At 49.6% G+C, this 22,623-nt stretch overlaps 1 protein-coding gene across 1 annotated transcript; it reads right to left on the bottom strand.

Moving 5' to 3' along the window:
- Positions 1–276: 276 nt before the first annotated feature.
- On the bottom strand, positions 277–17,297 carry LOC311164319 (retinoic acid receptor RXR-beta-like; the record flags this gene model as incomplete). Its single annotated transcript, XM_084223727.1, has 5 exons — positions 277–347; positions 4,725–4,869; positions 9,910–10,103; positions 16,361–16,645; positions 17,201–17,297. Coding segments are annotated over 5 exons (792 nt in total), but the record flags the coding sequence as incomplete, so codon positions are not given.
- Positions 17,298–22,623: the final 5,326 nt, after the last annotated feature.

The following is a 22,623-nucleotide window of genomic DNA, read 5'->3' on the forward strand; positions in this document are numbered from 1 at the left end:
TATTTTTCTTGGGATTGGGAATTCTGATGGAATTTCTGGTAAAATCCCAAAAAATCAGCTCAAAAATCGGCCCAGAATTGAGGAAATCGGCCCAAAATGGAGCAAAATCCACCCAAAATCCACCCAGAATCGACCCAAAATGCAGCTGCAGCTCAAAACCCTGGAATGTTTTCCTGGGATTGGGAATTCTGATGGAATTTGGGGCAAATCCCAAAAAATCAGCTCAAAAATCGGCCCAGAATTGAGGAAATCGGCCCAAAATGGAGCAAAATCCACCCAGAATTGGCCCAAAGTGCCCTTGAAGAAGCCCCTGCAGCCCTCACAGCTGGACACCCCGTAGTGCTTGCCTGGAATTGGGGAGATTTGAGGGGATTTGGGATAAAATCCAAAAAAATCTGGGAGAAAATCGGCCCAAAAACGGCGAAAATCGGCCCAGAAACGGCAAAAATCGGCCAAAAATGACAAAAATTGGCTCAAAATGGAGCAAAATCCACCCAAAATTGACCCAGAATTGACCCAGAACTGAGCCAAAATGCAGCTGCAGCTCGAAACCCTGGAATGTTTTCCTGGGATTGGGAATTCTGATGGAATTTGGGGCAAATCCCAAAAAATCTGTGAGAAAATCGGCCCAGAATTGAGGAAATCAGCCCAAAATGGAGCAAAATTCACCCAAAATTGACCCAGAATTGACCCAAAATCCACCTGGAATTGAGAATAACAAAAAGTTTGGGGCAAAATCCAGAAAATTTGGTTCAAAAGGAAAATTTCCCTCATTTCTTTCCTCTTAATTCCTCCTAAATCCCATTTTTTTGACCATTTTTTCCCAAAATCCCTATTTTTCCTCCCAAATTTATCCCACCTGAGCTCCTGTCCCCGCAGATGTTCCCAGGCGCTCCCTCTGCCCCCAAATTCCCATTTTTCCCTCTTTTTCCCCCATTTCCCCCCATTTTCCCCACCAAATTCCCATTTTCCCCCCAATTTTTCCCTAATTTTTGCCCAGTTTTTCCCCATTTTTCCCCAATTTTTGCCCCATTTTTCCCCCCATTTTTCCCCATTTTTTCCCCCATTTTTCCCCATTTTTTCCCCAATTTTTGCCCAGTTTCCCCCCAAATTCCCATTTTTCCCCATTTTTCCCAAAATCACGGTTTTTCCCCCCAAACCTGAGCTCCTGTCCCCGCAGATGTTGCACAGCTGCTCCCTCTCTCCCCAAATTCCCATTTTTTCCCCAATTTTTCCCCATTTTCCCCCCATTTTTCCCCCCAAATTCCCATTTTTGTCCATTTTTTGCCCATTTTTTCCCCATTTTTTCCCCAATTTTTTCCCAGTTTTTCCCCAATTTCTCTCCAATTTCTCCCCAAATTCCGATTTTTTCCCTAAACCCTCATTTTCCCCCCAAACCTGAGCTCCTGTCCCCGCAGATGTTGCACAGCCGCTCCCTCTGTCCCCAAATTCCCATTTTTTGCCCATTTTTTCCCCATTTTTTTCCCAGTTTTTCCCCAATTTCTCTCCAATTTCTCCCCAAATTCCCATTTTTCCCTAAAATCCCAGTTTTCCCCCCAAACCTGAGCTCCTGTCCCCGCAGATGTTGCACAGCCGCTCCCTCTGTCTGTCTACAACTGCCCATGTTTTTCACCAACTGCCCATGGTTTTCCCCAGTTTTTCCCCAGTTTTTCCCCAATTTCTCTCCAATTTCTCCCCAAATTCCCATTTTTCCCAAATTCCCGTTTTTTCCCCCCAAACCTGAGCTCCTGTCCCCGCAGATGTTGCACAGCCGCTCCCTCTGTCCCCAAATTCCCATTTTTTGCCCAATTTTCCCCATTTTTTCCCCATTTTTGCCCAGGTTTTTCCCAGTTTTCATCAATTGCCCATGTTTTTCCCCAGTTTTCCCCCAATTTTTTCCCCATTTTTCCCCAATTTTTCCCCAATTTTTCCCCAGTTTTCCCCCAATTTCTCCCCAAATTCCCATGTTTTTCCCATTTTTCCCAAATTCCCGGTTTTTCCCCCCAAACCTGAGCTCCTGTCTCCGCAGATGTTGCACAGCCGCTCCCTCTGTCTACAACTGCCCATGTTTTTCGCCAACTGCCCATGTTTTTCCCCAGTTTTTCCCCAATTTTGCCCCATTTTTTCCCAATTTTTGCCCAGTTTTTGCCCATTTCCCCCCCAAATTCCCATTTTTCCCAAAACCCTCATTTTTCCCCCCAAACCTGAGCTCCTGTCCCCGCAGATGTTGCCCAGCTGTTCCCTCTGCACCCCCAAATTCCCATTTTTTGCCCAATTTTCCCCCATTTTTTCCCCGTTTTTTCCCAGCTTTTCCCCAATTTCTCTCCAATTTCTCCCCAAATTCCCATTTTTGCCCAAAATCCCAGTTTTTCCCCCCAAACCTGAGCTCCTGTCCCCGCAGATGTTGCACAGCCGCTCCCTCTGTCTCCAACTGCCCATGGTTTTCACCAACTGCCCATGTTTTTCCCCAATTTTTCCCCATTTTTCCCCATTTTTTTCCCCAATTTATCCCCATTTTTTCCCCCCAGATTTTTCCCAGTTTTCCCCCATTGCCCATATTTTCCCCAATTTTTCCCCATTTTTTCCCCAATTTTTCCCCATTTCCCCCCAAATTCCCATTTTTCCTAAATTCCCGCTTTTTCCCCCCAAACCTGAGCTCCTGTCCCCGCAGATGTTGCACAGCCGCTCCCTCTCTCTGTCTGCAACTGCCCATGGTTTTCCCCAGTTTTTCCCCAATTTTTCCCCGTTTTTCCCCATTTTTTCCCCAATTTTTGCCCAGTTTCCCCCCAAATTCCCCTTTTTCCCAAAATCCCGGTTTTTCCCCCCAAACCTGAGCTCCTGTCCCCACAGATGTTGCACAGCCGCTCCCTCTGTCTGCAACTGCCCATGTTTTTCACCAACTGCCCATGTTTTTCACCAACTGCCCATGTTTTTCCCCAATTTTTGCCCAGTTTTTCCCCAATTTTTGCCCAGTTTTTTCCCCAGTTTTCCCCCCAAATTCCCATTTTTGCCCCCAAACCTGAGCTCCTGTCCCCGCAGATGGCGCACAGCCGCTCCCTCTGTCCCCAAATTCCCATTTTTTGCCCATATTTTCCCCATTTTTTCCCCAATTTTTGCCCATTTTCTCCCCAGTTTTTCCCCAATTTTTGCCCAGTTTTTCCCCATTTTTTCCCCAATTTTTCCCCATTTTTTTCCCAATTTTTGCCCAATTTTTGCCCATTTTTCCCCCAAATTCCCATTTTTCCCAAAACCCTCATTTTTCCCCCCAAACCTGAGCTCCTGTCCCCACAGATGTTGCACAGCCGCTCCCTCTGTCCCCAATTCCCCATTTTTTGCCCATATTTTCCCCGTTTTTCCCCCAATTTTTGCCCATTTTTTTCCCCGTTTTCCCCCCAAATTCTCATTTTTTCCCCATTTTTCCCAAAATCCGGGTTTTTCACCCCAAACCTGAGCTCCTGTCCCCGCAGATGTTGCACAGCCGCTCCCTCTGTCCCCACCTGCCCATGGTTTTCCCCAATTTTTCCCCATTTTTCCCCATTTTTTTCCCCAATTTATCCCCATTTTTTCCCCAGATTTTTCCCAGTTTTCCCCCATTGCCCATGTTTTTCCTCATTTTTCCCCAATTTTTCCCCATGTTTTTCCCCAATTTTGCCCATTTTTTGCCCATTTTTCCCCAATTTTTGCCCAGTTTTTTCACCATTTCCCCCCCAAATTCCCATTTTTTGCCCAATTTTTCCCCATTTTCCCCCCATTTTTCCCCCCGAATTCCCATTTTTTGCCCATTTTTTCCCCAATTTTTGCCCAAATTTTCCCCAATTTTTCCCCTTTTTTGCCCAGTTTTTTCCCCATTTCCCCCCCAAATTCCCTTTTTTCCCAAATTCCCGGTTTTTCCCCCCAAACCTGAGCTCCTGTCCCCGCAGATGTTGCACAGCCGCTCCCTCTGTCGCCAACTGCCCATGGTTTTCCCCAGTTTTCCCCCATTTTTTCCCCAATTTTTCCCCAGTTTTTCCCCAATTTTTTCCCAGTTTTTCCCCAATTGCCCATGTTTTTCCCCAATTTTTGCCCAGTTTTTGCCCTTTTTTCCCCGTTTTTCTCCCAATTTTTGCCCAGTTTTTGCCCTTTTTTTGCCCATTTTTTGCCCGTTTTTTCCCCAATTTTTGCCCAGATTTTTCCCCATTTCCCCCCCAAATTCCCTTTTTTCCCAAAATCCCGGTTTTTGGCCCCAAACCTGAGCTCCTGTCCCCGCAGATGTTGCACAGCCGCTCCCTCTGTCCCCACCTGCCCATGGTTTTCCCCAATTTTTCCCCATTTTTCCCCATTTTTTTCCCCAATTTATCCCCATTTTTCCCCCAGATTTTTCCCAGTTTTTGCCCATTGCCCATGTTTTTCCTCATTTTTTCCCCAATTTTTCCCCATGTTTTTCCCCAATTTTGCCCATTTTTTGCCCAATTTTTCCCCAATTTTTGCCCATTTTTTTCCCCAATTTCCCCCCAAATTCCCATTTTTTGCCCATTTTTCCCCTTTTTTCCCAAATTCCCGGTTTTTTCACCCCAAACCTCAGCTCCTGTCCCCGCAGATGTGCTCCCTCTGCCCCCAATTCCCCATTTTTTGCCCATATTTTCCCCGTTTTTTCCCCAATTTTTGCCCAGTTTTTTCCCCATTCCCCCCCCAAATTCTCATGTTTTTCCCATTTTGTCCAAAATCCCGGTTTTTTCCCCCCAAACCTGAGCTCCTGTCCCCGCAGATGGCGCACAGCCGCTTGCCGGCGGCGTGGGGGGCGCAGTTCGGGGTCCCCCGGATTCCCAGCGGGGGCTTCACGTCCTCGGTGCCGCCCCCGGGGGGCAGCGCCAGCCCCACCGTCGAGTTGATCTGGGCCAAAAAACGCCAGGTTTGGGAAAAAGGCAGAAAATCTCATTTTTCACCCAAACCCCGCTGGTTTTACCACCAAAATCTGTCATTTTCCACCCCAAAATTCCACTTTTCCACCCCAAAAATTCCATTTTTTTCCTGCCAAATCCCCATTTTTCTCAAAAAAAAATCCTCAGCTTTACCCCCAAAATTCCACAATTTCCCCCCAAATCCCATTGTTCCCACCAAAAATCCCCACTTCCCCCCAAACCCCATTACTTACTCCTCAAATTCTCATTTTCCTCTCCCCAAAATCCCATTCCTCCCCCCCCTCAAAAATCCATTTTCTCCTTCCCCAAAACCCCCAAAATCCCATTTTCCCCCCCAAAATCCCATTATTTCCCCCCAAAATCCCATTATTACCCCCCAAATCCCCATTTCCCTTCCCAAATCCCATTATTTTTCCCCAAAATCCCATTATTTCCTTCCAAACCCCATTATTTCCTCCTAAACCCCCCCAAATCCCATTTTTCCCCCAAACCCCATTATTTTCCCCCAAATCCCATTATTTCTCCCCAAACCCCACTATTATTTCCCCTTAAAACCCCATTTTTCCCCCAAAAAATCCCATTTCCCCTCCAAAACCCTATTCCCCCCCAAATCCCATTATTTTTCCCCCCAAACTCCGTTCTTTTCCCCCAAACCCCCATTATTTCCCCCCAAACCCCACTATTATTTCCCATAAATCCCATTATTTCCCCCCAAACCCCATTATTTCCCTCCAAACCCCATTACTTCCCTCCCCAAACCCCATTATTTCCCCCAAAAACCCCTCCAAACCCCATTATTTTCCCCCAAACCCCATTCTTTCCCCCCCAAATCCCATTATTTTTCCCCAAACCCCCATTATTTTCCCCCCAAACCCCCTTATTTCCCCCCAAAATCCCATCATTTCCCCCCAAAAATCCCATTTCCCCCCCAAAAACCCCACTATTTCCCCCCAAACCCCCATTATTTCCCCCCAAACCCCACTATTATTTCCCATAAATCCCATTATTTTCCCCAAACCCCCATTATTTCCCCCCAAACCCCATTATTTCCCCCTAAAACCCCCCAAACCCCATTATTTTTCCCCAAATCCCCATTTTTCCCCCCAAACCCCCATTATTTTCCCCCCAAACCCCCATTTTTCCCCAAAAAACCGATTTTCCCCCAAAAATCCCATTATTTCCCCCAAAATCCCATTCTTTTTTCCTCTAAAAATCCCATTATTTCCCCCCAAATCCCATTCTTTTCCCCCAAAATCCCATTCTTTTCCCCCCAAACCCCATTATTTCCCCCCAAACCCCATTATTTCCCCTAAACCCCACTATTATTTCCCATAAATCCCATTATTTCCCCCCAAACCCCACTATTATTTCCCATAAATCCCCTTTTTCCCCCAAACCCCATTATTTTCCCCCAAACCCCACTATTATTCCCCCAAACCCCATTATTTCCCCCCAAAATCCCATTCTTTTCCCCCAAAAACCCCATTTTCCCCCCAAAAATCCCACTATTTCCCCCCAAAACCCCCATTATTCCCCCCAAACCCCACTATTATTCCCATAAGCCCCATTATTTCCCCCCAAACCCCATTATTCCCCCTAAAACCTCCCAAACCCCCACTATTAATTCCCATAAATCCCATTATTACCCCCCAAACCCCAATATTTCCCCCCAAACCCCCATCATTTCCCCCAAAATCCCATTCTTTTCCCCAAAAATCCCATTATTCCCCCCAAAATCCCATTCTTTTAACCCCCAATTCCATAAAACCCCAAAACCCATTTTTCCCCCCAAACCCCATTATTTTCCCCAAATCCCCATTTTTCCCCCCAAACCCCCATTATTTCCCCCTAAACCCCCATTATTTCCCCCCAAACCCCATTATTTCCCCCTAAACCCCCATCATTTCCCCCAAAATCCCATTCTTTTTCCCCAAAAATCCCATTATTTCCCCCCAAATCCCATTCTTTTTCCCCCAAAATCCCATTCTTTTCCCCCCAAACCCCATTATTTCCCCCCAAACCCCATTATTCCCCCCAAAACCCCCATTATTTCCCCCTAAACCCCACTATTATTTCCCATAAATCCCATTATTTCCCCCAAACCCCCATTATTTCCCCCCAAACCCCCATTCTTTCCCCCAAAAATCCGATTTTCCCCCCAAAATCCCATTATTTCCCTCTAAATCCCATTATTTTTCCAAAAACCCCATTATTTCCACCCCCAAAAAACCCATTATTCCCCCCAAAACCCCCATTTTTCCCCCCAAACCCCACTATTATTTCCCATAAATCCCATTATTTCCCCCAAACCCCCCTTATTTCCCCCCAAACCCCACTATTATTTCCCAAAACCCCCATTATTTCCCCCCAAACCCCGTTATTCCCCCCAAAACCCCCATTATTTCCCCCCAATTCCCATTATTTCCCCCCAAATCCCATTCTTACTCCCCAAAAACCCATTTTTCCCCACAAAAAACCCCATTTCCCCCCCCCAAATCCCATTTCCCCCCCAAAAACCCCATTATTTCCACCCAAACCCCCATTTTTCCCCCCAAACCCCCATTATTTCCCCCAAAAATCCCGTCATTTCCCCCAAAAATCCCATCATTTCCCCCAAAAATCCCATTATTTCCCCCAAAATCCCAAAATTTTTCCCCCAAAATCGCCAATTCCCCCTCCCAAAATCCCATTATTTCCCCCAAAATCCCACTATTTTTTCCCATAAACCCCCATTATTCCCCCCAAACCCCATTATTTCCCCCCAAACCCCACTATTTTTCCCCCCAACCCCCACTATTATTACCCATAAATCCCATTATTTCCCCCCAAACCCCACTATTCCCCCCCAAACCCCCATTATTATTCCCCAAATCCCCATTTTCCCCCCAAACCCCCATTATTTCCCCACAAACCCCCGTATTTCCCCCTAAACCCCCCCAAACCCCATTATTTCCCCCCAATCCCTATTATTTCCCTCCCCAAATCCCATTATTTCTCCCTAAACCCCCCCAAATCCCATTATTTTTCCCCCAAACCCCATTATTTCCCCCCCAAAAAACCCATTATTCCCCCCAAATCCCATTATTTCCCCCCAAACCCCACTATTATTTCCCATAAATCCCATTATTTCCCCCAAACCCCCCTTATTTCCCCCCAAACCCCACTATTATTTCCCATAAACCCCCATTATTTCCCCCAAACCCCATTATTTCCCCCCCAAAAAACCCATTATTCCCCCCAAAATCCCATTATTTCCCCCCAAATCCCATTCTTTTTCCCCCCAAACCCCCATTATTTCCCCCTAAATCTCCCAAACCCCATTATTTTCCCTCCAAAATCCAATTTTCACCAAAAACCCTCCCATTTTCCCCCCCAAAACCCCATTATTCCCCCCAAAACCCCCATTATTTCCCCCTAAACCCCACTATTATTTCCCATAAATCCCATTATTTCCCCCAAACCCCCATTATTTCCCCCCAAACCCCCATTCTTTCCCCCAAAAATCTGATTTTCCCCCCAAAATCCCATTATTTCCCTCTAAATCCCATTATTTTTCCAAAAACCCCATTATTTCCCCCCAAACCCCATTATTCCCCCCAAAACCCCCATTATTTCCCCCCAAACCCCACTATTATTTCCCATAAATCCCATTATTTCCCCCAAACCCCCATTATTTCCCCCCAAATCCCACTATTATTTCCCCCAAATCCCACTATTTCCCCCCAAACCCCATTATTTTCTCCCCAAACCCCATTATTTTCCCCCAAAAAAACCCATTATTCCCCCCAAAACCCCCATTATTTCCCCCCAAACCCCACTATTATTTCCCAAAAACCCCATTATTTCCCCCCAAACCCCATTATTCCCCCCAAAACCCCCATTATTTCCCCCTAAACCCCACTATTATTTCCCATAAATCCCATTATTTCCCCCAAACCCCCATTATTTCCCCCCAAACCCCCATTCTTTCCCCCAAAAATCCGATTTTCCCCCCAAAATCCCATTATTTCCCCCCAAATCCCATTATTTTTCCAAAAACCCCATTATTTCCCCCCCCCAAAAACCCATTATTCCCCCCAAAACCCCCATTTTTCCCCCCAAACCCCACTATTATTTCCCATAAACCCCCATTATTTCCCCCCAAACCCCACTATTATTTCCCAAAACCCCATTATTTCCCCCCAAACCCCACTATTATTTTCCATAAATCCCCATTATTTTTCCCAAAATCCCGTTTTTCCCCCCAACCCCCCATTATTTCCCCCTAAACCCCCCCAAACCCCATTTTTCCCCCCAAACCCCATTATTTCCCCCCAAACCCCACTATTATTCCCCCAAACCCCATTATTTCCCCCCAAAATCCCATTATTTCCCCCCAATCCCTATTATTTCCCTCCCCAAATCCCATTATTTCTCCCTAAACCCCCCCAAATGCCATTATTTTTCCCCCAAACCCCATTATTTCCCCCCAAACCCCATTATTCCCCCCAAAACCCCCATTATTTCCCCCTAAACCCCACTATTATTTCCCATAAATCCCATTATTTCCCCCAAAACCCCACTATTATTTCCCATAAATCCCCATTATTTCCCCCCAAACCCCATTATTCCCCCCAAAACCCCCATTATTTCCCCCCAAACCCCATTATTTCCCCCCAATTCCCACTATTATTTCCCATAAACCCCATTATTTCCCCCCAATTCCCATTATTTCCCCCCAAACCCCACTATTATTTCCCATAAATCCCCTTTTTTCCCCCAAACCCCATTATTTCCCCCCAAACCCCCCCAAACCCCATTATTTCCCCCAAACCCCACTATTATTTCCCATAAATCCCATTATTTCCCCCAAACCCCACTATTATTTCCCCCAAACCCCCTTATTTCCCCCTAAACCCCCCCAAAATCCCATTATTTCCCCCAAACCCCCATTATTCCCCCCAAAAATCCCCTTTTTTCCCCAAAACCCCCATTTTTCCCAAAATCCCGTTATTTTCCCCCGTTTGCTCACCTGGGGGCTGCTGACGGGGCCGTAGGCGAGGCTCTGTGGGGAGGCCAGCGAGGAGCTGATGACGGGGAAGGGGGAGCCCAGCCCGGGGGGGGATCCCAGCCCGGGGGGGGAGGGGCCCAGGGGGGGCGACCCCATGGGGGGAGGGGCGGGGGGGGGAGGGGAGGCGGCGCTCGAGCTGTCGGGGCTGCGGCAGTCTGCGGGGAGAGGGGGGGGGAACCCCAAAAACCAGGTCAGGGACCCCAAAGTGCAACAAAACACCCCAAAATGCAGAAAATCACCCCAAAATTAGAGCAAAACACCCCAAAATTAGAGTAAAATACCCCGAAATTAGAGCAAATCACCCCAAAATTACAGAAAATCACCCCAAAAATATTACAGCAAAACACCCCGAAATTACAGCAAATCACCCCAAAATTAGAGCAAAAGACCCCAAAATTAGAGCAAAAGACCCCAAAATTAGAGCAAAACACCCCGAAATTACAGCAAATCACCCCAAAATTACAGCAAATCACCCCAAAATTACAGCAAAACACCCCAAAAATGCAGGAAATCACCCCAAAAATGCAGCAAAACACCCCGAAATGACAGCAAATCACCCCAATGCAGCAAAATACCCTGAAAAGGCCATCAGGGACCCCAAAGTGCAGCAAATCACCCCAAAATTACAGCAAATCACCCCGAAATTGCAGCAAAACACCCCGAAATTACAGCAAATCACCCCAAAATTACAGCAAAACACCCCGAAAATGCCATCAGGGACCCCAAAGTCCAGAGAATTACCCCAAAATTACAGCAAAACACCCCAAAAATGCAGAAAACCACCCTGAAATTACAGCAAATCACCCCAAAATTACAGCAAATCACCCCAAAAATGCGGTCAGGGACCTCAAAGTGCAGAAAATCACCCCGAAAATGCAGCAAAACACCCTCAGGGTGCAGCAAATCTCCCTAAAAATGCAGTCAGGGACCCCAAACTGCAGCAAATCACCCCAAAATTACAGAGAACCCCAGAGTGCAGCAAATCACCCCAAAATTGCAGCAAAATAGCCCAAAATGACACCAAAATACCCCAAAATTGCATCAAAATAGCCCAAAATGGCATCAAATGACCCCAAAATTGCATCAAAATTGCATCAAAATAGCCCAAAATTGCATCAAAATAGCCCAAAATTGCACCAAATTACCCCAAAATTGCACCAAAATAGCCCAAAATTGCATCAAAATAGCCCAAAATTGCATCAAATTACCCCAAAATTGCATCAAATACCCCAAAATTGCACCAAAATAGCCCAAAATTGCATCAAAATAGCCCAAAATTGCATCAAAATAGCCCAAAATGGCATCAAATGACCCAAAAATTGCATTAAATTACCGCAAAATTGCACCAAAATAGCCCAAAATTGCATCAAAATAGCCCAAAATGGCATCAAATTACCCCAAAATGGCATCAAATGACCCCAAAATTGCACCAAAATTCCACCAGGGACCCTGAATTTGTACCAAAATTGCCCAAAATTGCACCAAAATAGCCCAAAATGCCATCAGGAAGCACAAAATTACAATAAAATGACCCAAAATTGAACCCAAATACCCCAAATCCCATCAGGGACCCCAAAATGACTCCAAAATACACCAAAATTCTATCAAAATACCCCAAAATTCCCTCAAATCACCCCAAAACCACCCCAAAATTGCATTTAAATTGCATCAAAAGACCCCAAATCACCCCAAAATAGGGTCAGGGACACAAAAATTGCACCAAAAGATCCCAAAATTGCACCAAAATCCCCTGAAATTGCACCAAAATCCCCTGAAATTACCCCAAATCCCATCAGGGATCATGAAATTGTCCCAAAATACCCCAAAATCCCATCAGGGATGCCAAAATGACCCCAAAATCCCCTGGAATTACCCCAAAATCACCCCAGAATACGGTCAGGGACTGCAAAATACTCTGAAATTACACCCAAAAACCCCAAAATCGCCCAAAATAACAGCAAACCACCCCAAAATCTGGGAGAGACCCCAAAATTGCACCAAAATTCCCCCAAATTGCACCAAAATCCTCCGAAATTACACCAAAATCGTCCAAAGTTACACCAAAATCCTCCAAATTTGCACCAAAATCCCCCCAAAATCTCCCAAATTTACACCAAATTCCCCAAAATTGCACCAAAATCCCCCAAAATAACACCAAAATTCCCCCAAAATTGCACCAAAATTCCCCCAAAATCCCCTAAAATTGGACCAAAATCCCCCAAAATTACACCAAAATCATCCAAAATTGCACCAAAATCCCCCCCAAATCCCCTAAAATTGCACCAAAATCCCCCAAAATTGCACCAAAATCCCCCAAATTGCACCAAAATCCCCCCAAAATTACACCAAAATCCCCCCAAATTGCACCAAAATCTCCCAAATTGCACCAAAATCTCCCAAAATTGCACCAAAATCCCCAAAATTGCAACAAAATCCTCCAAATTTGCATCAAAATCCCCCAAAATTGCACCAAAATCCCCCAAATTGCACCAAAATCCCCCCAAATTCCCTAAAATTGCACCAAAATCCCCCAAAATTGCACCAAATTCCCCCCAAATTTGCAAATCTCCCAAAATTACACCAAAATCCCCCAAACTTGCACCAAAATCCCCCAAAATTGCACCAAAATCCCCCAAATTGCACCAAAATCCCCCCAAAATTACACCAAAATCCCCCCAAATTGCACCAAAATCTCCCAAATTGCACCAAATTCCCCAAAATTTCAACAAAATCCCCCAAATTTGTACCAAAATCTCCCAAGATTCCCCCAAAATCCCCCAAATTTGCAACAAAATTCCCCCAAAATTCCCTAAAATTGCACCAAAATCCCCCCAAATTACACCAAAATCTCCCAAATTTGCACCAAAATCTCCCAAGATTCCCCCGAAATCCCCCAAATTTGCATCAAAATCCCTCAAAATTGCAACAAAATTCCCTAAAATTGGACCAAAATCCCCCAAATTGCACCAAAATCCCCCAAATTTGCACCAAAATCGCCCAAATTGCACCAAAATCCCCCCAAATTACACCAAAATCCCCAAAATTGCATCAAAATCCCCCAAAATTACACCAAAATCCCCCTAAAATTCACCAAAATCCTCCAAATTTGCACCAAAATCCCCCAAATTTGCACCAAAATCCTCCAAAATTACACCAAGATCACCCAAAATTGCACCAAATTCCCCAAAATTGCAACAAAACCCTCCAAATTTGCAACAAAATCCCCCAAAATTTCACCAAAATCCCCCAAAATTTCACCAAAATCCGGCCAGGGACCTCGATATTCCCCCAAACTCCCCAAATTTTGGGCAAGGATCCCAAAGTGACCCCAAATGGCCCCAAAATCACCCCGGGTCCGATCAGGAACCTGCAAAATCCCCTCAGGACCCCCAAAATCCCTTCAGGGACCCCCAAAATCCCCTTGGGACCCCCCAAAATCCCCTCAGGACCCCCAAAATCCCCTCGGGACCCCCCAAAATCCCCCTCAGGACCCCCAAAATCCCCTCAGGACCCCCAAAATCCCCTCAGGACCCCCAAAATCCCCCTCAGGACCCCCCAAAATCCCCCTCAGGACCCCCCAAAATCCCCCCAGGACCCCCAAAATCCCCTCAGGACCCCCAAAATCCCCTTGGGACCCCAAATCCCTTCAGGGACCCCCAAATCCCACCCCAAAATCCCCATCAGGGACCCCGACTCTGAACCCCCAAACCCCCTCAGGACCCCCCAAAATTCCCTCCAAATCCCCTCAAGACCCCCCCAAATCCTCCTCAGGACCCCCCAAATCCCACTCAGGACCCCCCAAAATTCCTTCCAAATCCCCTCAGGATCCCCCAAAATTCTCTCAGAATCCTCAGTTATCCCTCAGGACCCCCAAATCCCCCTCAGGACCCCCCAAAATTCCCTCCAAATCCTCTCTGAACCCCCCAAATCCCCCTCAGGACCCCCCAAAATTCCTTCCAAATCCGCTCAGGACCAGAATTCCCTCCAAATCCCCTCAGGACTCTGAAACCCCCTCAGGGATCCCCCAAAATCCACCCCAAATCCTCCTCAAGACCCCCGAATCCCACTCAGGACCCCCCAAAATTCCCTCCAAATCCCCTCAGGACCCCCAGTTCTCCCTCAGGACCCCCCAAATCCCCTCTGAACCCACCAAATCCCCTCAGGACCCCCTAAAATTCCCTCAAATCCCCTCAGGACCCCCCCAAATCCTCCTCAGGACCCCCAAATCCCCCTCAAGACCCCCCAAAATTCCCTCCAAATCCCCTCAAGACCCCCCCAAATCCGCTCAAGATCCCCCAAATCCGCTCAAGATCCCCCAAATCCCCTCAGGACCCCCCCAAATCCACCCCAAATCCTCCTCAGGACCCCCCAAAATCCCCCTCAGGGACCCCGACTCTGAACCCCCGAATCCCCTCAGGACCCCCCAAAATTCCTTCCAAATCCCCTCAGGACCCCCCAGATCCCCTCAGACCCCCCAAAATTCTCTCAGAACCCTCAGTTATCCCTCAGGACCCCCAAATCCCCCTCAGGACCCCCCAAATCCCCCTCAGGACCTCCCAAAATTCCCTCCAAATCCCCTCAGGACCCCCCAAAATTCCCTCAAATCCCCTCAGGACCCCCCCAAATCCTCCTCAGGACCCCCGAATCCCCTCAGGACCCCCCAAAATTCCCTCCAAATCCCCTCAGGACCCCCAAATCCCCCTCAGGACTCCCCAAATCCCCTCAGGACCCCCCAAAATTCCTTCAGGACCCCCCCCAAAATTCCCTCCAAATCCCCTCAGGACCCCCCAAAATTCCTTCAGGACCCCCCCCAAAATTCCCTCCAAATCCCCTCAGGACCCCCCAAACCCCCTCAGAACCCTTCAAAACCTCCCAAATCCCCTCAGGACCCCCCAGATCCCCTCAGGACCCCCCAAAATTCCCTCAGGACCCCCCAAAATTCTCTCAGAACCCTCAATTACCCCTCAGGACCCCACAAAATCCCCCTCAAATTTCCTCAGCACCCCTCACATCCCCCCCTCAGGACCCCAAAATCCCCCTCAGGACCCCCCAAACCCCCCAAAGTGACCCCCAGTTCTCCCCTCATGACCCCCCAAATCCCCTCTGAACCCCCAAATCCCCCTCAGGACCCCCCAAATCCCCTCAGGACCCCCCAAATCCCCCCAGGACCCCCCAAAATTCCCTCCAAATCCCCTCAAGACCCCCCCAAATCCCCTCAGGACCCCCCAAAATTCCCTCCAAATCCCCTCAGGACCCCCAAATCCCCCTCAGGACCCCCAAATCCCCTCAGGACCCCCAAAATTCTCTCAGAACCCTCAGTTATCCCTCAGGACCCCCCAAATCCCCCTCAGGACCCCCCAAACCCCCTCAGCACCCCCAAATACCCCCCAAATACCCCCCAAAATTCCCTCCAAACCCCCTCAGGACCCCCAAAATTCCCTGCAAATCCCCTCAGGACCCCCCAAATCCCCTCAGGACCCCCCAAATCCCCCTCAGGACCCCCCAAACCCCCTCAGAACCCTTCAAAACCTCCCAAATCCCCTCAGGACCCCCAGTTCTCCCCTCACGACCCCCCCAAATCCCCTCAGGATCCTTCAGATCCCCTCACGAACCCCCCAATCCCCTCAGGGCCCCCCAAACTCCCTCAGAGCCCTTCAAAACTCCCCGAAACCCCCTCAGAATTCCCTAAATCCCCTCATGACCCCTCACACCCCCTCAGGACCCCCAATTCTCCCTCAGGACCCCCAATTCTCCCTCAGGACCCCCCAAAAATCCCCTCAGAACCACCCAAAATCCCCTCAGGACTCCACAAACCCCCTCAGGACCCCCAATTCTCCCTCAGGACCCCCCAAAATCCCCTCAGAACCACCCAAAATCCCTTCATAACCCCTCACATCCTCTCAGGACCCCACAAACCCCATCAGGACCCCAAATTCCCCCTCAGGACCCCCAATTCTCCCTCAAAACCCCCCCAAATCTCCTCAGGACCTCCCGCATCCCCTCAGGAGCCCCCAAAACCCCTCAGGACCCCAAATTCTCCCTCACACCCGGCCAAACCCCCTCACGACCCCCCCAAACCCCCTCAGGGCCCTCAGTTCTCCCTCAGAAACCTCCACATCCCGTCACGACCCCCAAACATCCTCAGGACCTTCAATTCTCCCTCACGAACCCCCGAACCCCCTCAGGACCCCCTCCATCCCCTCACGACCCCCCCAACCCCCTCAGGACCCCCAGTTCCCCCTCAGGACACTCAGTTCCCCCTCAGGAACCCCCGAAACCCCTCAGGATCCCCCAAATCTCTTCATGACCCCTCACATCCCCTCACAACGCCCCCAAACCCCCTCAGGACTCTCCCCAACCCCTTCCTCACCACCTCCCCCCGCTCCCCGCTCCCGCCGCTCCCGGTGCTGACCGCGGTCGCTGTCGCCCATCCCGCGCTGCCGGGGGGGGTCCCGGGGCTCCCTCGGCGCCCCCAAATTCCCGCCCCGCCCCCCCCGGGGGCCGCGCCCCCCCCCCCGCGGCCTCGGCCCCGCTCCGCCGCCGCTGGGCCCCACCGGGACCACAATGCACCGCGTGTCCGCCGGAAGCGGCGGCCGACGCCGCCGCAAGGACTTTTCCGCCAGTACCTCTGCCAGGCGTTGCTTCTGATTGGTCCGCGCTCCAGCTGTGCCGCCATCTTGGTTGAGGGCAGTGCCGCCTGCTCCTCAGAGCGCACCGCGTTCTGTCTTAAATCCAGTCGGGAACGGCGGAATCCGCCTGGAAATGTCGGGATGGTGCCTAAACCCCCTGGGGCTGAGCTTAATCCCCCGGAATTCAATCAAAGTGCCCAAATCTACCCACCCTAGGAGCGCTCCCCAGGCTCAACCTGCGTAAACTGTTCGTCTCTGAGGTGAAGCCGCGCCGCCATATTGACTGAGGGCACTTCCGCCCGGTCCTGGATGCGCTCCCACAGGCGAGCGGAGCAACGGGGATTAAAAATTACACTTAAATACCTCAAAATTCCGCATAAATCTCCCCAAACTCGGCCTTAAACCCTGCAAGACCCCTGGGGCCTCTGAACAGAGCCAAGACAGCTCCCGCTCTTTTCCTGAAGCAGCGCCTCCATCTTGGCTGAGGGCACTTCCGCTCGCTCCTCAGAGCGCTCCGGGTTCCCTCATAAATTCAGCCGGGAAGGGCGGAATAAATCCGCCTGGAAATGGCAGGACTGAGCCTAAATCCCCTGGGAGGGAGCCTAAATCCCCTCGGATTCAACCAAAGCGCCCAAATCCACGCAGGAGCGTCCCCCAGGAGCGCTCCCTTGGCTCAACCAGCGGAAACCGTCCGTCTCTGTTGTGAAGCATGGCCGCCATCTTGGGTGAGGGCACTTCCGCCCTCGGTGCTCAGAGCGCGCCGCCTTCCCTCATAAATCCGGCCGGGAACGGCGGAATGAATCCGCCTGGAAATGCCGGGACAGAGCCTAAATCCCCTGGGAGGGAGCCTAAATCCACTGGAATTGAGCCAAAGCGCCCAAATCCACCCAGGAGCGTCCTCCAGGAGCGCTCCCTTGGCTCAACCAGCGCAAACTGCCCGTCTCTGGGGTGAAGCCGCGCCGCCATCTTTGGTGAGGGCACTTCCGCCCGCTCCTCAGAGCGCGCCGCGTTCCCTCAGGAATCCGGCCGGGAACGGCGGAATAAATCCGCCTGGAAATGTCGGGACAGAGCCTAAATCCCCTGAGATGGAGCCTAAATCGCCTGGGGATCAACCAAAGCGCCCAAATCCACCCAGCAGCGTCCTCCAGGAGCTCTTCCTTGGCTCAACGAGCGCAAACTGCCCGTCTCTGGCGTGAGGGCAATTCACGCCGCCATCTTGGGTGAGGGCACTTCCGCCCGTTCTTCAGAGCGCTCCACGTTTCCTCCTAAATCCGGCCGGGAACGGCGGAATCCGCCTGGAAATGCCGGGACTGAGCCTAAATCCTCTGGGGATGGAGCCTAAATCCCCTCGGATTCAACCAAAGCGCCCAAATCCACCCAGGAGCATCCCCCAGGAGGGCGCTCAACGCGCAACCAGCGCAAACCGTCTCTGTTGTGAAGCATCGCCGCCATCTTGGGTGAGGGCACTTCCGCCCGTTCTTCAGAGCGCGCCGCGTTCCCTCATAAATTCAGCCGGGAAGGGCGGAATGAATCCGCCTGGAAATGTCGGAACGGAGCCTAAATCCCCTGGGACGGAGCCTAAATCCACTGGAATTGAGCCAAAGCGCCCAAATCCACTCAGGAGCGTCCTCCAGAAGCGCTACCCTGGCTCAACCAGCGCAAACCGTCCGTCTCTGGGGTGAAGCATCGCCGCCATGTTGGGTGAGGGCACTTCCGCCCGCTCCTCAAAGCGCTCCGCGTTCCCACATGAATCCGGCCGGGAACGGCGGAATAAATCCGGCTGGAAATGCCGGGACGGAGCCTGAATCCCCTGGGAGGGAGCCTAAATCGCCTGGGGATCAACCAAAGCGCCCAAATCCACCCAGCAGCGTCCCCCAGGAGCGCTCCCTTGGCTCAACCAGCGCCGCCATCTTGGGTGAGGGCACTTCCGCCCGCTCCTCAGAGCGCGCCGCGTTCCCTCATGAATCCGGCCGGGAACGGCGGAATCCGCCTGGAAATGTCGGGACAGAGCCTAAATCCCCTGGGATGGAGCATAAATCGCCTGAGATTCAACCAAAGCGCCCAAATGCACCCAGCAGCGTCCCCCAGGAGCGCTCCCTTGGCTCAACCAGCGCAAACTGCCCGTCTCTGGGGTGAAGCATCGCCGCCATCTTGGGTGAGGGCACTTCCGCCCGTTCTTCAGAGCGCGCCGCGTTCCCTCAGGAATCCGGCCGGGAACGGCGGAATAAATCCGCCTGGAAATGTCGGGACAGAGCCTAAATCCCCTGGGGATGGAGCCTAAATCGCCTGGGACTGAGCCTAAATCCCTTGGGATGGAGCCTAAATTCCCTGGGAGGGAGCCTAAATCGCCTGGGATTGAGCCAAAGCGCCCAAATCCTGGAGCTTCCATGTGTTATAAATAAGTAGCTTGATTAGGCCAATATTCAAGCAGCAATAAATTTATTAATTAATTATGGTAAAGTATGAGCAAAACAGCGCTGGGTACAGCGGGGAAAGCTTTCCCTCCAACTGCACACCGATATTTGGGCTTGCATGTCTTTACTAATCAAGCTACTCATTTATAACAAATTTGGTGCATTGGCCAGGAAATAATTTCCAAATCCACTGAGGGGGGCTCCTGATCTCAGGGAGGCTCCCCACCAGGAGGCTTTTTGCCTCCGGTGGCCCTGAGTGACTGGGGAATCTTTCAGGGACAAGGAAATTTTTTTTAGGTAATTTATGAGCAAAGAATTTTGAGCTCCCGGAGTAGACTGCAGTAAATTCACCTGTAATAACTCGTGCACGGAGACCCAGGTGAGAAAAGGAGTCTGTAAGTATCGCTTGGTTAGGTGGGATAATAACGGGGAACACCTGTTAGGATAAAATGGGTAAATGCCAAAGCAAGAACCCAGGGGCTGGTATAAACCAGCAGGAAAAATAGAGGTACTGAAGGTACCAGAAAAAGAGGGAGCATTTTTACCCCAGGACAGCCCCCTTGGGGTAATGTTAAAATCATGGAATAAATGTGAAAACAGGAGAGGAAAAAGTAAGAAGAAAATGATACAATTTTGTGTGGTAGAATGGACTAAGGAAATTATACGACCTGATAATTTATTTTGGCCAACGTAGGGGTCATCTGAAGGGTGGATCTGTCAGGCCTTGAATGCCTGGGTAAATAAAAAGGACCCTGTTAACCAAGAAGAAAGCCATTATGCTGCTTTATGGGGTCCTGGCCTGCTCCCCTGTATGCATTAAAAACTCAGGACTGGATCCTGATACAGTCTGGGGGAAGCATTAATCAAAATTCAGTTTGTGGGAGGATATTAGGAGGAAACTTGAAAAGTTGGGTGGCTGGCAGGAGAGAGGCTTACAGAAATAGTTACGGGAAGTGCAGGAAGTTCATGTGAAGAGGAGACAGATTTCTGAGGTTTTTGTGGCTGCAGTAAAAGAGTTTCAGAAGGCTGGTTTTTTCCCTCAGGAAATGATAAAACCACCAGAAAAATAACAAGTGGTTTGAAAAATAACGTCTTGTTTTACTGTGGGTTTGAAGGTAATGTTACATACAAGGTTTTCCAAGAAACAAGCAGACCAAAAGCTGCTTGCAGAAGATTAGAGGTGTCAGGAGCTCTATTTATTGGGGAACAAAACATCACAAGAGCCCTTGATAAAATTAAAGATAGGTCCCCCAGGGTGAAGAATTCACATTTTTAGTAGATACAGGTGCTGAAAAATCAACAGTGCAAAGATTACCAAAAGGATGCAAAATCAGTGAGAAAACAGCTCAAGTAATTGGAGCAGAAGGGGAAGCCTTTAAGGTTCCCATTATTGAACAAGGACTAATTGAAGCAAAAGGAAAATTGGATATTAGTGATCTATTATTAGTTTCGGAAGCAGAATGCAATTTACTGGGCAGAGACCTTATTTTATCTCTGAATATTGGGATTAAGCCTCAAAATGATCAATTAACGGTACAATTGTATAAAACTGATGGACCAGGATGAGAATAAAATATCTCTGGGGGTCTGGTGCACTCCTGGGGAGATTTGTAAATTAACTCCTTGTGGAGTGCTCGCCCAGGAATGGGGAGGAGACAGAAAGCTGGTGGGGTATTATTCAAAATTATTATTCAAAATTACTGGACCCTGTCACAAGGGGATGGCCTGAATATTTAGAAGCTATAGTAGCAACAGCCCTACTGGTAGAAAAAAAAAGAAATTAAAAAAAAAAGGAAAGAAAAAAGTTAAGATTTGAAGTTCTAGAAGCATCTTGCAACAGGCTGTTGTTAGGACAGGTGGGGACTCTACAGAAGGGTTTGTGTGTGCCCTGTGCATCAGGCTGTTGTTTATAGACTCTGTAAGGGTTTGTGTGTGTGCCCTGTGCATCAGGCTGTTGTTTATAGACTCTACAGAAGGGTTTCTGTGTGTGCCCTGTGCATCAGGCTGTTGTTTATAGACTCTACAGAAGGGTTTCTGTGTGTGCCCTGTGCATCAGGCTGTTGTTTATAGACTCTGTAAGGGTTTGTGTGTGTGCCCTGTGCATCAGGCTGTTGTTTATAGACTATAGAAGGGTTTGTGTGTGTGCCCTGTGCATCAGGCTGTTGTTTATAGACTCTATAAGGGTTTCTGTGTGTGCCCTGTGCATCAGGCTGTTGTTTATAGACTCTGTAAGGGTTTGTGTGTGTGCCCTGTGCATCAGGCTGTTGTTTATAGACTCTATAAGGGTTTGTGTGTGTGCCCTGTGCATCAGGCTGTTGTTTATAGACTCTATAAGGGTTTGTGTGTGTGCCCTGTGCATCAGGCTGTTGTTTATAGACTCTGTAAGGGTTTGTGTGTGTGCCCTGTGCATCAGGCTGTTGTTTATAGACTCTGTAAGGGTTTGTGTGTGTGCCCTGTGCATCAGGCTGTTGTTATAGACTACAGAAGGGTTTGTGTGTGTGCCCTGTGCATCAGGCTGTTGTTTATAGACTCTACAGAAGGGTTTGTGTGTGTGCCCTGTGCATCAGGCTGTTGTTTTATAGACTACAGAAGGGTTTGTGTGTGTGCCCTGTGCATCAGGCTGTTGTTTATAGACTCTATAAGGGTTTGTGTGTGTGCCCTGTGCATCAGGCTGTTGTTTATAGACTACAGAAGGGTTTGTGTGTGTGCCCTGTGCATCAGGCTGTTGTTTATAGACTCTATAAGGGTTTGTGTGTGTGCCCTGTGCATCAGGCTGTTGTTTATAGACTACAGAAGGGTTTGTGTGTGTGCCCTGTGCATCAGGCTGTTGTTTATAGACTATAGAAGGGTTTGTGTGTGTGCCCTGTGCATCAGGCTGTTGTTTATAGACTACAGAAGGGTTTGTGTGTGTGCCCTGTGCATCAGGCTGTTGTTTATAGACTATAGAAGGGTTTGTGTGTGTGCCCTGTGCATCAGGCTGTTGATTATAGACTCTGTAAGGGTTTGTGTGTGTGCCCTGTGCATCAGGCTGTTGTTCCTGGACAGTTGGGAGCTTTAGCCAAAGACTTTGTGTGATCTGTGCATCAGGCTGTCACCCTCGGACAGTTGTTGTTATGAACAAGAAAAAGTTTATCCATTTTCTTAGGTTGCAAAGTTTACAACTAGAACCCAGAACTGCCAAATGGGAGTCCGATTGAAAGTTTGTAATTTTAAGTTGTTGGTATGTTCTGTAACAATGGACTTTTTGCTGCCTGTTTTCAGTGACTGCGGGGCTGGTGGAGACCGACCCCCCACCTTTGGCGGGGTCCCACCGGGTCCGGGGATGATGTGGGAGCGGCCCCTCCCCAGCGCGGGTCCCGGCGGGTCCGGGGATGATGTGGGAGCGACCCCTCCCCAGAGCGGGTCCCGGTGGAGCCGGGGATGATGTGGGAGCGGCTCCTCCCCAGTGCGGGTCCCGGTGGAGCCGGGGATGATGTGGGAGCGTCCCCTCCCCAGCGCGGGTCCCGGCGGGTCCGGGGATGATGTGGGAGCGACCCCTCCCCAGCGCGGGTCCCGGCGGGGCCGGGGATGATGTGGGAGCGACCCCTCCCCAGCGCGGGTCCCGGCGGGGCCGGGGATGATGTGGGAGCGAC

The sequence above is a fragment of the Fringilla coelebs genome, assembly GCF_963513975.1.
Source record: "Fringilla coelebs genome assembly, chromosome: 31".
NCBI lineage: Eukaryota > Metazoa > Chordata > Aves > Passeriformes > Fringillidae > Fringilla > Fringilla coelebs.